The sequence below is a fragment of the Chiloscyllium punctatum genome, chromosome 8 (genome assembly GCF_047496795.1).
Source record: "Chiloscyllium punctatum isolate Juve2018m chromosome 8, sChiPun1.3, whole genome shotgun sequence".
In the NCBI taxonomy this organism is placed as follows: Eukaryota; Metazoa; Chordata; class Chondrichthyes; order Orectolobiformes; family Hemiscylliidae; genus Chiloscyllium; species Chiloscyllium punctatum.
Genome location: NC_092746.1, coordinates 61,257,749 through 61,272,286, shown reverse-complemented (window position 1 = coordinate 61,272,286; position 14,538 = coordinate 61,257,749). Strand labels below are relative to the sequence as shown.

Below are 14,538 nucleotides of genomic sequence, written 5' to 3'. Positions count from 1 at the left end.
TTTTACCTCTTCATCTCAGCCTTAACATCCTACTTATTCCTATGATTGGTTGGTTGTCATTTTATTTCTCACAACAGTGACTTTTCCTCATTTCAAAAACATGAATGTTGAGAGTCAATTTTTAACAATGATCAATGTGCATGTAATCCAGCAAGTAAACTGGATGGTGATCAAAGGTGAAAACCCAATAGTTAATATCTGCATTGCACCTTAAATGTAATAAATCATCCCATTGAAATGGAGGCAGTTGGATGGCTGCAGTGTCCTGTGGGGCAATGTGGCTGCTGAGAACCCCTATTTGCCCATGACCAACACCTCTTCCCCCGAATTTCTATTCCACAAGACTCAAAGAAAATGATCAAGCTTCTCATCAGTTGATCTTCTATCCTGGGTGTCCAGCAGTGATCTCTGAGAATCAGAAGCCAGGCAATACTTTGCTGCCGAGGCCCATAATTTGTTAAGAACTTCTTAAAGAACTAAGTGGAGTTTGATTCTGTGAGCTTTTCCTGTTGGACAGGGAGTCAATCATCTCAGAAGAACCTCACCCTAGAGTAAAATGCATGGAAGACTAAATTTTTGTCATAATTAGTTTTGTGTGTGGTTCTTTACTGTACTGGATACTGCATTTCTTTCTATTTGGGGAAGTGTGCAGTTTCCTTTCAGAACTGAAGATTTTTGACACTTAAATAATGAAATCTCATTCAAGACTTTTAAGTATAGGCTATTTGTTCCTTTGATTAAACTGAGATTTTATCAATGATTTTAAAAGGTGAAGTTTAACAATAAGCATTTATCATATTACAACGGATGTGAGAAACTATGCAAGTAGAAATTTAGTTAATCCAGTACCCGTATATCCATAGTATACAGTTCTTTTACCAGGAACTAATTTGAAATATATATAATATCACAAGAATGTTTTCTAAGAAAAAGAACGTCATTTGGTTAGTTGAAAAAGTTGGGACTGTTTGCCTTGGGAGAAATGAAAGTTGAGAGGAGATTTGATAAAGATATGCAAAATCATGAAGGACCTGGACAGAATAGAAAAGGAGAAACTGTTCCAACTACTGGAAGATTTGAAAACAAGAGGGCACTGTTTTAATGTAATTGGCAAAAGAAGCAATGAAGACATGAGAAAAAAGTTTTCCACACAGTGAGTGATTAAGATCAGAAATGCACTGCTTCAGAACATGGTAGAGGCAGGTTTAATCAAGGCATTCAAAAGGCTAATTGGATCATTATCTAGAAAGGCAGGATGTGCAGTGTTGTCTGGAGAAGGTGGGGAAATGAATTTGGCATAACCATAGGCTAGAAGTCCAGAGTGCCATTGACATATTTAACATATAAATCCAAAATGTATTTTTTTAAAAAGTATTAATATAGTCGAGTCAGATAGAGACAGGCATGTCATGGAATGTAACAGCTAAAGATGCAAAAGGAAATTCAAACAGCAGTCCTTCAAACCAGGAAGAGACAAATCAAAATAGACTGGGTTGTGATTTTTTTTGTGATTAATGAATAATAGCAGATGTTTAAACCCCTGTTCAACAGCAAACCACCTCTTGTAGATTATGTCCCAAACTGCAGTCAGAATACACACAAACATTGGTTATTAAAGTCAGTTTCAACTGTAATGGAGTGCACTGGTGGAAATGAATATCTTTTTCTAAGCCAGAGAGCTAAAATAACCCTGTGGACAAGCTTGTGTTCAAGCATCGGTATACTCTGAATGTCACAACCATAAGAGCTATTCCTAGTCACTCTTACTTTGTAAGTAAAGAAACTGAGTGCTGGAAGTCAACTAGCTAGTAAACTAGACAAAAGGAATCATCACAACAAAAGAACTGTCTCGAATTATGAATGATGAAATTCAGTCACGGTTGAAAAGAATCTCATCATACCCACAAAAGATCACGAAACACTGTTCAATTATCAATGTTGTCGCACCCGATAGCTACCACTGCAACATTAAACTATCTGCTCTTTGAAGACAATTCAGAAACTGATCCATGTATTTCTTTTAAAACATTTATCTGTTTAGGCTAACCTTTTATTTCTAATCGGTGTATATGTGTAGCTTTACTAATTTTTCTCCCACTTATTAATTAATAAACTCACTCTTTGCTAACTCAAGAAAGTCTGTCTAAATTGGGTCCTTTTAAAACAACTTCATTTGGTTTTGGGTGAAAAGTTTCAACAAAAGTAAAAGCATCCATTTTAAATGTGACCTTGTTGCGGCCAACCAAGGGGGTAGGTGAATAAAGAGGGGAGCCACTTTGTCAACCCTCGCCCTGGAGCTTAACAGTTTGGGGTGTCTTGTTGGAACGGTTTCAAATTGGGGAACCTCACCTGGGTTCTGTGCGAAATATGCTCAGTGTATTGCTCATTCTGAGAGTTAACATATGATGGACTGAATGGCCTCTTTTGTGCTATAAGAATTCTAAGATTCTCTAATATGTGATCAGTCAACTTCCACTTCACACAAGGTAGTTGTGATAGTGAAAATTCAAGGAGAGACACGAGAACTGATTTGCATACTGTATTTTTAGAAAGTATTTCTACTTTCACCTCCTGACTATGGTTTGTCAGTCAGTTACACCTGATTCTCAAACATGAAGCAACAAGTTCTGTTGGGTTTATTACAATTTGTTCAAACTTTGATGTTAAATTGCTCAATTATCACATGACATAAGAGGCAGATTTTTGGAGAATGACTTTCCCTGAATTTTACCTTTTGAAGATTTATCTGACTTTCCACAATGTCTGGGCTACAGTGCCAGGGACCAGGGTTTAATTCCAGCTTCGTGTGACTGTCTGTGTAGAGTTTGCATATTCTCCCTGTGTATTCCTGGGTTTCCTCCGGTGCTTTGGTTTCCTCCCATGATCCAAAGATGTGCAGGTTAGGTGAATTGGCCTAGTGTTCACAGATGTGTAGGTTAGGTACATTATTCAGGAGTAAATGTAGGGTAAAGGAATGGGTCTGGACAGGTTGCTGTTCAGAGGGTTGGTGTGGACTTTTTGGGCCGAAGGGCCTGTTTCCATGCTGTAGAGATTCTGAAGTGTCCATTTGAGGTGAGCTATTTAATAGGGTCAAGCATTTTTCTGAATTTCATTTGCAAGTACCTAGTCTTGCATGCAACAGAAACATAATATTAAAGCCACTTAATGTCTAAAATGAATGTCCACATCAGTTAGCAGGCTACAATTGCCATAAGAACTAAAATTATGTATGTGACTTTTTTTAATCATTGAATGCAAGAATGTTAAATCACTTCCTGTGTGGCAATAAGATTCCTTCTCAGTATTTGAAGAAGAGCATGGGAGTTTCGTTTCCCAAGCAATTATCCCTTGATTAACATTGCTCAGAAAAATCTGATGCATCTCATTGCTATTTGTGGGAACTTGGCTGTGTAGAACTTGGATACCATATTTCCTTCCATTTCAACAGTGACTGTAGTTAAAGTACTTTGGCTGCAAATGTTTCAGTACATCCTGATGTTGTGAAAGGCAGTGTATATAAATGGAAGTATCAATGCGCCTGCAAAATTCTGGGAATTTAGTTTATTCAATTATTTTGTGCTCTGACAAAATGTACATTTTGTCTGTGCTGAAGGTTCCACTTGCATAGCCTTGCTAATACAAAAGCTCTGCATGTTCTGGTCTTCAATGAGCTGAGGTTTGCAAAGCATGGAATATAAATTATGCTGCAGCAGATGGAGGTCGGTTAATATGTATAAGGACAATATCACTTTTACATTAATGCAGGCTAAATACAGAGATGTTTGGCTGCAGTTTCACCTGGAATAGTTCACCAATATAAAGTATTGTAATAGAAAAGGTAAATTAGGTTGACCACCCATCCACATCGGCACCATGGATTTCCCTGCCTGAAGAGAAATCACCTAGCTGTGTGTGAAGGTTGAGTTGTGGGGCTCAGTTACCCATCCAGTTTCCATGCCTGTCATTGCAGCCACCAGTAACATCTAGGAGAGCCATGGGAGTAAACTCCAGAGCAACTGTGATAATCACATTCAAGAGAATGTTGAGGGAGAGAGTCTTTTTGTTTGTAAAGTTGTTTGTGGAATATGAGTGTAGCCATCTAGCATTTATTGCCCATCTCTAATAGCCCAGGGACATTTAAGAGTCAACCGCACATCATTTATGGAATAAAATTGGCCATCCTCAACCAATCTGGCCTATGCACAACTCCATGTCTGGAGTTGTGCATAGGACAGATTGGTTGAGCATGGTCTATTCGTTCCATAAAGAATATTAATGAACTCTGCATTTTGTTTTTTGCTGACCAGTAGAAAAGCTACAACTTTGATATGTTCTACAAGGTGACAGGAGAGTTTTGAACTAAATTTCAGCAAATATAGGCGGGGTTTGGCTTCCACTTGTTAATTATCTCTGGTGAGGAGTTCAACTAATTTTCCAGATCCTAATTTGAATCATAGACAGACATCTAATCTTGGGGTGGAGTAGGAATGAGGTTAAAATGTGGAAAAAGAAAACAGGACATTTTTCATGAAGTATTTTGAGATGAACTTTCAGTAGTTTTGCAGATGCATTTTCTGGTGGCAAATCAGGATTGGTTGTAGTCATAAATCCTCGGGGGATGAATTTCCGCAGAATTTCTCCCACTTTGTTCACTAAGTTTCATGGAAAAGCCGTAGAAACCCTGGGGGAAAGAAAACAGTGTTTCCAACATATAGGCAATTTATCCAGAGGTCCTGCAGTTCTTCAGCCAAGTTTACAGTGACTTGTGAGAGAACCCCTGTTAAAGTGCAACTTCCTGTTCATCTTTGGTTAATATATTTCTTGTTGCTTTCCTTTTAAGCCTATCAATAGAGTACAAGACGTTTTAATATACACCTGTTACTTCTAGTAAGCCATAAGATATTCAGTGTCATCAGATCCAGGAGTGTAAAATGACGCAAAGCCAATCATATTAAGTTGCAAAGATATATTATTATCACTTTTAAAGCCGGTCTAATTTTACATGGAGCTTCAGATGATTCAGAGCTCACTATTGTTTGTCAGCTTTGGGCTCCTGCTAAGAAGAATGCATATTCTCAAGGATGTTTTCTATCTATAATCAAATGTAATATATACAATGTGGCATATTCTTCCTACTATTTCTGCTCTTTGTTACAACTACTTGTGGCAAACAGTTGCTGGGCTGTCTCACATCTCCTCACCAATCTTACTCCCCGCTGGTTTCACTGATTCCTAACTGTTCCTTGTAGTTTGTCCATTCATTGCATTGCCTGATTCTGGCCTGATTCTAGTTAATATTACTTTCGATTTAACCAATGTCTTTGGCCCTGCCCTCCTTTTGATAATGACCTGAGGTTGAACTAAGTGCAATTGTTGTCATATTTAAGGCTGAGGTAAGCTTCTGACCACCTGCATGCTAGCTTTCAGTGACTATTGGACAAGGACAGCCCAGTTCTCTTTCGATATCAACATTTTCCAATCTCTTTCCATTTAAGAAATACTGTGTACCTCCATTCATCCTACCAAAGTGGATAACTTCACACTTCTTCACGTTATATTCTATGATGCACTTGCCCATTCACTTTTTCTGTCAAAATCCTCCTTAAGCCTCTGTACATGTTCCTTACAAACATTGGGATTGAGAATTTTATCATCTGCAAACTTGGAAGTATTACAATATGTCCCCACAGCCTATTCATTGATGTGATTGTGAATAGCTGAGGCCCAAGCGCTGATCCTTGTGGTATCCTACAGCTCACTCTGTCAATGTGAGAATTATTTTTTTTATGCCTACAGTTTTCTGCCATTAAGCAGTCCTCAATCCATTCTAATCTGTCCCTGGTCCCAAGTGCTTTAAAGTTGTTTTCTAATCTCCTATGTCAGACTTCATCAAAAGTCTAAATCCACCACATCTTCTGGTTTCCCCCTAATGGATTCTTCTTGTAAAACACTTTTTTTAAAAATCTCTATCAAGTTTGTCATGTTGTCTCTCTGTACAATCAGACAATTATTCTTTAAGTATTATAGGTTCTAGTACTTGTCCCTACCATTATCATCACACTAATAGGGTCTCTAATTCCTTGTTTTCTTTCTCCTCCCTCTCTTTTGTTAAACAGTGAGGTTACTTTACAACCATTCAATCTCTAGGTATTATTATCTTCCAAAATTTTATTAATTTGGCAATCAATGTATTGACTCTCTTCTCCAGTCATCTCTTTGAACACTCTAGGGTGAAGATTGTCATGTTTCAGGAGTTTTGTCAACATTCAATCCTATTAACTTTTCAAATTTTGCTGATATTAATTTCTTTCAGTTCCATACTCTTCGATCTTAACTTTTTCAGGGAGACCTCATATCTATTATTTAATTAGCTTCTTTGTTATTTCTCTTTTACTTCTTGTAAAAAATCTCAGTTTATTATGGGCCCATATTGCCTTTGTTAATCTTTATTTCTTTTCAAATAAATCTGTGTAGAAAGTTTTTACAATCAGTTTTTGTGTTTCTTGCTATTTTACATTCATAGTCTATTCATTTTCTTTCAGTTTCTTTGACCTCCTTTGCTGAATTAGTCTAAAAGTCATACAGCATGGAAGCAGACCATTTGATCCAACCATTTCCTTGCTGACCGCAATCACAAACTAAACTAGTCCTACCTGCCTGCCCTTCGCCCATATCCCTTCAAAAGTTTCTTATTCATGTACTTATCAAAATGCCTTTTAAATGTTGTAACTATACCCATATCCCCCACTTCCTCTGGAAGTTCATTCTACAAAGAATCACTGTTTTTAAAATTGTTTTCCTCTCACATTAAAAATATACCCTTAGTCTTGATATCCCCCACCCTAGGGAAAAGACACCTGCCATTCACCTTATCTAAACCCCTCATTATTTTCTAAATCTCTATCATATCACCTCGACCTCCTACACTGCAGTGAGAAGAGGTCTGAGCCGAATCAGTCTCTCCTTATAACTCAAACCCTCTATTCCCAGCAATATCAAGGTAAACCTCTTCTTAACCCTCTCCAGCTTAAAAACATCCTTCCTATAACAGGGTGACCAGAACTGAACACATTACCCCAGAAGCAGCCTCACCAATATTCTGTACAACCTTAACATATCATCCCAACTCCTATACTCCAAGATCTGAGCAATGAAAGTAAGTATACCAAAGACCTCCTTAACTACTCTATGTATATGATGCAAACTTCAAAGAATTATATACCTGAACCCCTAGGTTCTACAACACTACCCAAAGCCCTACTTTTAATTGTATCAGTCTTGCCTTTGCATTTAGGTAAAACAAAGAATGCCTCCTTTATCCAAATTAATGTCCATCTGCCACTCATCAGCCCATTGACCCAATCAATCAAAATCTCTTTGTAATCTTAGATAACCTTCCTCGCTGTTCACTATACCACCAATATTTGTGCTATCTGCAAGCTTACTAACCATGCTTTCTATATTCTCATCTAAATCATTTATACAAATGACAAACAAAAGTGGACCGCACTGATCCCTGTGGAGCACCACTGCTCACAGGCCTCCAATTCTCCCAGTATTCTTTGACAATGTTTATAAGCCACCTGCTCCTTCATTCTAATTCAATGTTTCACTTACCTTGTTAGCCATGGTTCATTTGCAGTTTCTGTTGTATATCTTTGCCTTTTATGGGCGTGTCTGTTTTTGTAACTTAAGCATCAATTGTTCAAATACTAATCATTGTCAATCTACCATCAAACATTTTAACATATTTTTCCTGCCCACTACAGCCAACATTCTCCTCATACCTTCACAGTTTTCCTTGTTTAGACTTTAGTTTCAAGTAGAATTTTACATTAAGTTTGAAAAAAGATGTAGTTCAATCACACTATGGTTCCTGTTGACATAATGTTTTTTTTTAACTGGCAAAATTAATAATTAGTCCTTTTGCATTGCACAATGTCAGATCAAAAAAAGTCTGTGCTCTAATTGATTCCTCAACATTTTGCTCCAGAAAACATTCAAACAAATTTCAGAAATTCTTCTTTCATAGCACCGGTGCTCATTTGATTTACCAGTCCATATGTAATGTTCCATCAAAGTGGTTCCCTCTAACCACCTGTATACAATGACGGATGTCACCATGCTGATTGTGTCATTGGCTTCTCGTTCCAGAGCTGCTGCTTTGCACAGACCCCTGAAGCCCATGCAACCTATATGTAAATTGAAGTCACCATTGATTACTGCATTCCCTAACTACAGGCACTTTGATTTCGTGATTTATGCTGTGCCTTATATTACCAGTACTGTTTGGCAGCCTAAAAACCACTTCTACCTATGATTGCTACTCCTTGCTGTTTCTCAGCTCCTTTCAAACAGACTCTGCATTCTGCTTTTCCAATCGGAGACTCTCTCCCATTAATGCACTGAACGTTTTCCTCATCATTAGCACAACTTCATCTCTTTATACCTTTCTACATAGCTTTCCAAAATGTCAAATATCCTTTTAATATTCCGTTCCCAGTCATCTTCATCCTGCAGCCATGTCTCCATCATAGCAATTAAAATATCTTTTTTTAGTTCTTCTTGTAGAGTTAATTCACTTATTGTGAATGCTATGTACATTCAGATAATGTTCTTCATTGTGCTTTTTTAACATTACTCTGTAATTTTATCCTGATATGATTCTAGGATTTGTTTCTGTAGCTTTCTACTTTCACTTAACAGCTTTTCTACTTCCTATAAGCAGCATTCTTCCTCTATCAGAATTAAAAGCAGACTCTATCCCGTGTCTATAATTTAGTAGAATGATAGAAGGAGAATCAGCCAAGTTTTTAGAGAAAAATATATACCAATCAGTCTCTGAAAAGTTCGTAAAGAGCAAATACTTGAACAGCTGTTACTCATAGCATTGTTCATCTTCTAATGTCTATCAACTTCCTAATCCTTAGTTTTGCAGATTGGTTGAGGTTCTGTAGTTCTGTTGCTTTTTGCCCATCAATGAGTTCCAGCATTCAGGGTGAGAGAGAGTCTCTTGTTTCCATTTTAAATGATTTGTAGTGCTTGGAGTTAGAGAGGGTCTCTACCTGCAACATGGGCATAACTATGGAAGTTCTTTGACTAACACCTTCACACTGAAACCCAGGTAAAAGTGTTCAACCCCATGACTGTATTCTATTCCAGTAGATTAGAATTTTTTTTAAACTTCTTTCCTGGAGGCTAAAACAGCATGTCTACAAGAAGTGGTTTTCTGCCAAGAAGGAAGAAATAGTTAGCTTCTTGTTATCTGTTCTTGTTGAGTGTCTCCCTGTTTGACATTTCCTTCATAATTTACTTGTGCAACATGTCATGAGTTTCACACAGGACTTTGCCAGACAATCACTACATTTAAATCCACAGTACATTTATTTTCTGTTGCAGACCTCCCTTATAAACACAACACATTTAAGAGAGAATGTCTGTAAATAGTTTGAGGTTCTGATAATCGAATGACAGATTAGAATGTTAACCAAAAAACTGGAAAAGCTCTACACCTTTGGCAGCATCCATGGGGAGAAATCAGAGTTAACATTTTGGGTCTGGTGACCCTTCCTCAGATTAGAATGTTTGTTGTATTCTCGACCGAAGTATGTACGAAGAACGAACTGACTGAATTGTTGGCACAACATCAACCTAGAAGGCATGATGTGGTAGCCATTAAACACATGGCTGCAAGGCACTCAGGACTGGGAACGAAATGAGATCATAGCTGATGATCCTCAACTTAATTATCCTACCTTTTTCCTGTACCCTTGATATCAGCCTTGAATATACTTAACGACACAGCCTTAAAAGCCCTCTTCAGTAGAGAATCCCCTGACACACTTCCCTCTGAGGTAAGAAATTCCACCTCAATTTTGTATGTCCACAGTGTGGCATTTTAAAAGCACTTAGTGTGAGACAGAACAAGTTTAAACCACCCTGAGGCAAGAGCTTGATTGGCCAAATAGAACAGCAGTGAAGAGTTATGTAAAGAAATAAGAAACAAAAATGAAAATTTAAAAAAACTTACAAAAGTGTAAAGGATGACAGTGAGTGAAAATGTGCAAAGGATGATAAAACAGAAGGCAAAAGTTACCAATAAGATTATGGGGAAAATGTGCAAGGGACATCAAAATCAACATTTTTCTTCTACATTCTTGTGGAAAGAAGATAATCATGTGGATCCTTTTAAACCAATGTTAATATTGTCAATAAGTAAGGAAATATTGGATATGTTGAATAGTTACTTAACATCAGTACTTACAGTAGAGAAAAGCTCAGAACGCAGGACATTTTAAAACAAAACTAATATTGAATTGGAAGAAAATTAACATGAGAAAAGGATCAATGAAGAAGATAGCGATGCTACCGAATGACTGATACCATGAATCAGGTGGGTCCAATCCCAAGTAAGTGAGAGTACCACAGATGTACTATAATCCTCCAAAGTCCACTCAATCCAGGAACAGTGTCTTTTTTAGATTGGAAAGTAGTGCACTTCACTGTTTTTTGAGAAGGGTAAGGCAGTGGGGGGAGGGGGGCGGGGTTAGGAAGCCAGAAAATTACAAATTAGACATAGAGTCATCTACATGTAAAGTTTGTAAACAAACCCTTCGGTCCAACCCATCCATGCCAATCAAATATCCCAACCCAATCTAGTCACACCTGCTAGCACCCCGTCCATATCCCTCCAAACCCTTCCTATTCATATACCCATCCAAATGCCTTTTAAATGTTGCAATTGTACCAGCCTCCACCATTTCCTCTGGTAGCTCATTCCATACACATACCACCCTCTGCATGAAAACGTTGCCCCTTAGGTCCCTTTTATATCTTTCCCCTCTGACCCTAAACCTATGCCCTCTAGTTCTGGACTTCCCCCAGCCCAGGGATAAGGTTTTGTCTATTTATCCCATCCATACCCTTCATAATTTTCTATACCACTATAAGGTCACCCCTCAGCCTCTGAAGCTCCAGGGAAAACAGCCCCAGCCTGTTCAGCCTCTCCCCATAGCTCAAATCCTCCAACCCTAGCAACATCCTTGTAAATCTTTTCTGAACCCTTTCAAGTTTCACAACATCTTTCCAATAGGAAGGAGACCAGAATTGCACCCAATATTCCAAGAGTGGCCTAACCAATGTCCTGTACAGCTGCAACATGACCTCCCAACTCCTATACTCAATACTCTGACCAATAAAGGAAAGCATACCAAACACCGCCTTCACTATCCTATCAACCTGCGACTCTACTTTCATGGAGCTATGAACCTGCCCTCCATTAGATCTTGTTCAGCAACACTCTCTAGGACTTAGCAGGACTTATACACTTAATGGTAATATTTGCTTTTCCAAAATGCAGCACCTCGCATTTATCTGAATTAAACTCCACCTACCACTTCTCAGCCCATTGGCCCATCTGGTCAAGATCCTGTAGTAATCTGAGGTAACCCTCTTCGCTGTCCATTACACCTCCAATTGTGGTGTCATCTGCAAACTTACTAACTGTAACTCTTATGCTCACATCCAGATCATTTATGTAAATAACAAAAAGTAGTGGACCCAGCACCGATCCTTGTGGCACTCCACTGGTCACAGGCCTCCAGTCTGAAAAACAACCCTCCATCACCACCCTCTGTCTTCTACCTTTGAGCCAGTTCTGTATCCAAATGGCTAGTTCTCCCTGTATTCCATGAGATCTAACCTTGCTAATCAGTCTCCCATGGGGAACCTTGTCAAACGCCTTACTAAAGTCCATATAGATCACATCTACTGCTCTGCCCTCATCAATCCTCTTTGCTACTTCCTCAAAAAATTCAATCAAGTTTTGGAAATCATGTCTCACATGCACAAAGCCATGTTGACTGTCCCTAATCAGTCCTTGCCTTTCCAAAGACCTGTACATTCTGTCCCTCAGGATTCCCTCCAACAATTTGCCCACCACCCAAGTCAGGCTCACTGGTCTATAATTCCCTGGCTTGTCCTTACCACCCTTCTTAAACAGTGGCAACATGTTAGCCAACCTCCAGTCTTCTGGTACGTCACCTGTGACTATTGATGATACAAATATCTCAGCAAGAGGCCCAGCAATCACTTTTCTAGCTTCCCACAGAGTTCTCGGGTACACCTGATCAGGCCTTGGGGATTTATCCACTTTTGCCCGTTTCAAGATATCCAGCACTTACTCCTATGTAACATGAACATTTTGCAAGATGTCACCATCTATTTCCCTATCTTCCATATCCTTTTCCACAGTAAATACTGATGCAAAATACTCGTTTAGTATCTCCCCCATTTTCTGTGGCTCCACACAAAGGCCGCCTTGCTGATCTTTGAGGGGCCCTATTCTCCCCTAGTTATCCTTTTGTCCTTAATGTATTTGTAAAACCTCTTTGGATTCTCCTTAACTATATCTGCCAAAGCTATCTCATATCCCCTTTTTGCCCTCCTGAGTTCCCTCTTAAGTATACTCCTTCTGCCTTTATACTCTTCTAAGGATTCACTCGATCTATCCTGTCTATAATTTACATGTGCTTCCTTTTTCTTAAGCAAATCCTCAATTTCTTTAGTCATCCAGCATTCCCTATACCTACCAGCCTTCCCTTTCACCCTAAAAACAAATATACTTTCTCAGGATTCTCGTTATCTCATTCCTGAAGGCTTCCCATTTTCCAGCCATCCCTTTACCTGTGAACATCTGCCCCCCAATCAGCTTTTGAAAATTCTTGCCTAATACCGTCCAAATTGGCCTTTCTCCAATTTAGAACTTCAACATTTTAGATCTGGTCTATCCTTTTCCATCGCTATTTTAAATCTAATAGAATTATGGTCGCTGGCCCCAAAAGTGCTCCCCCACTGACACCTCAGTCACCTGCTATGTCTTATTTCCCAAGAGTAGGTCAAGTTTTGCTCTTTTCTAGTAGGTACATCCACATACTGAATCAGAAAATTTTCCTGTACACACTTAAAAAAAAAAATTCTCTCCATCTAACCCTTTAACACTATGGCAAGTCCCAATCTATGTTCAAAAAGTTAAAATCCCCTCCCATAACAACCCTATTATTCTTACAGGTAGCTGTTAACTGTTGTCAGGAAATCATGCTGTTTTAGCCAAATGTTTGTTGTCAGAAAATTATTCAAGTCTGTTATTAAGTATGGAATTTTTGAATATCTTAAATTTTCAACTGATCAGAAACAACCAGCAAGAGTTTATAAAATAAAATAAATTCCTAGAGAAACTCAGCCAGTCTGTCACATCTAAAGAGAGACTGAGTTAATGTTTTGAGTCAATACAGCTCAATATTAACTCAGTTTCTCCTTCTACAGATGCAGCCAGATCTGCTGAGTTTCTACAGCATTTGGGTTTTAATTCAAAGCAGCACAGTGCTTACCTTTTCCGAATTCATTAAATAAAAGAAATACCATGCCTGACAAACTTGTTCCTTTCTAAAACAAAAGCCTATGGATTATATTTATATGGACCAACAGAAGGCATGTTCTTGTACAACAGAATAGATTTAATGTTAAGGCAAGAGTTTGCCTGATACTGAACCAACTCTAGCTATGACAATAATCACGTGCTTTTGCTTCACTTGTCCTTTGCTTGGAAACTAAATGAAACTGTAATATTACACAGAGGTCAGTTAACTCAACAGCTAAATAATCCTTAGGAATTGATGATTAAATCCAACCCCCACTTTAACGTGATTGCTGCTATAGGGCTGTTTAAATAAACATTGGAGAAAAACTAAGCAGCATCTGGGGAGGTGGGGGAAGTTGGTAGGGTGACTGTCAGCAGTGATCTCTATATCTCAGGATAGGGTCCTGCCCAAGTACTGCAGGAAACATGCGCAGGATGTACCAGAAAGCAGGTAATTTGGTCAAGAACTAATTAGACAGACATTGAAATGTTTGTTACTGTCTGCAGAGAGGAGGCAAATTTAATTCATTTAGTTTGCCTTTCATTTTTCAGCTCACTCTGAGTTGGTTGCGTGTTTGTTTTCTTCTGTCCAGTTAACATGCCTGTTTTTGTTGCTACCTCTAATTCCAGGTTTCTTACTAATTCTACAGTGACGTTAGATCAGGATGTTTCCTAAACATTTAAAAGGTACAAGCTACACTCTCACATGCAAAGATGAAATTAATGTTTTGAATCAAAACAACACACTTATTTTAAATAAAAAGGGAAAATGTTTTATGTACTCTGGCAACATCTGTGGAATGAGAAACTGAGTTAACATTTCAAGACAAATTACTTTCTTTCCCCCAGACCTAATTGTTCCCAAGGCTTGAGCATTTTCACCAACAAAACAGAAATTGATGAAAAAAAAACTCAGCAGGTCTGACAACATCTGTGCAGAGAAAGCAGGGTATTGAAGAAGGGTCACTGAACCTGAAATATTAACTCAGCTTTCTTTACACAGATGCTGCCAGACCTGCTGAAATAAGTTCTGTTCTTGTTTCTGATTCCCAGCATCTGCAGTTTTTTTTTGTTAAACTTTTTCAGCTGGATCAATCTTAACTTTTCATGTGTTTCTGCTG

General features: G+C 38.4%; 1 protein-coding gene across 2 annotated transcripts in view; it reads left to right on the top strand.

The window, feature by feature from the left end:
- The window catches only part of LOC140480243 (uncharacterized), a 38,765-nt gene that overhangs the window by 11,780 nt on the left and 12,447 nt on the right, over positions 1–14,538 (top strand). The window contains exon 1 of one of the 2 annotated variants that reach the window (XM_072574959.1): positions 14,068–14,104. The exons of the other annotated variant lie outside the window; for it this stretch is intronic. Coding sequence (XP_072431060.1) covers positions 14,083–14,104 — 22 coding nt within the window. The 5' untranslated portion in view covers positions 14,068–14,082. Of the gene's footprint in view, positions 1–14,067; positions 14,105–14,538 lie in introns of those variants that run through there. 2 annotated transcript variants of the gene reach the window in all.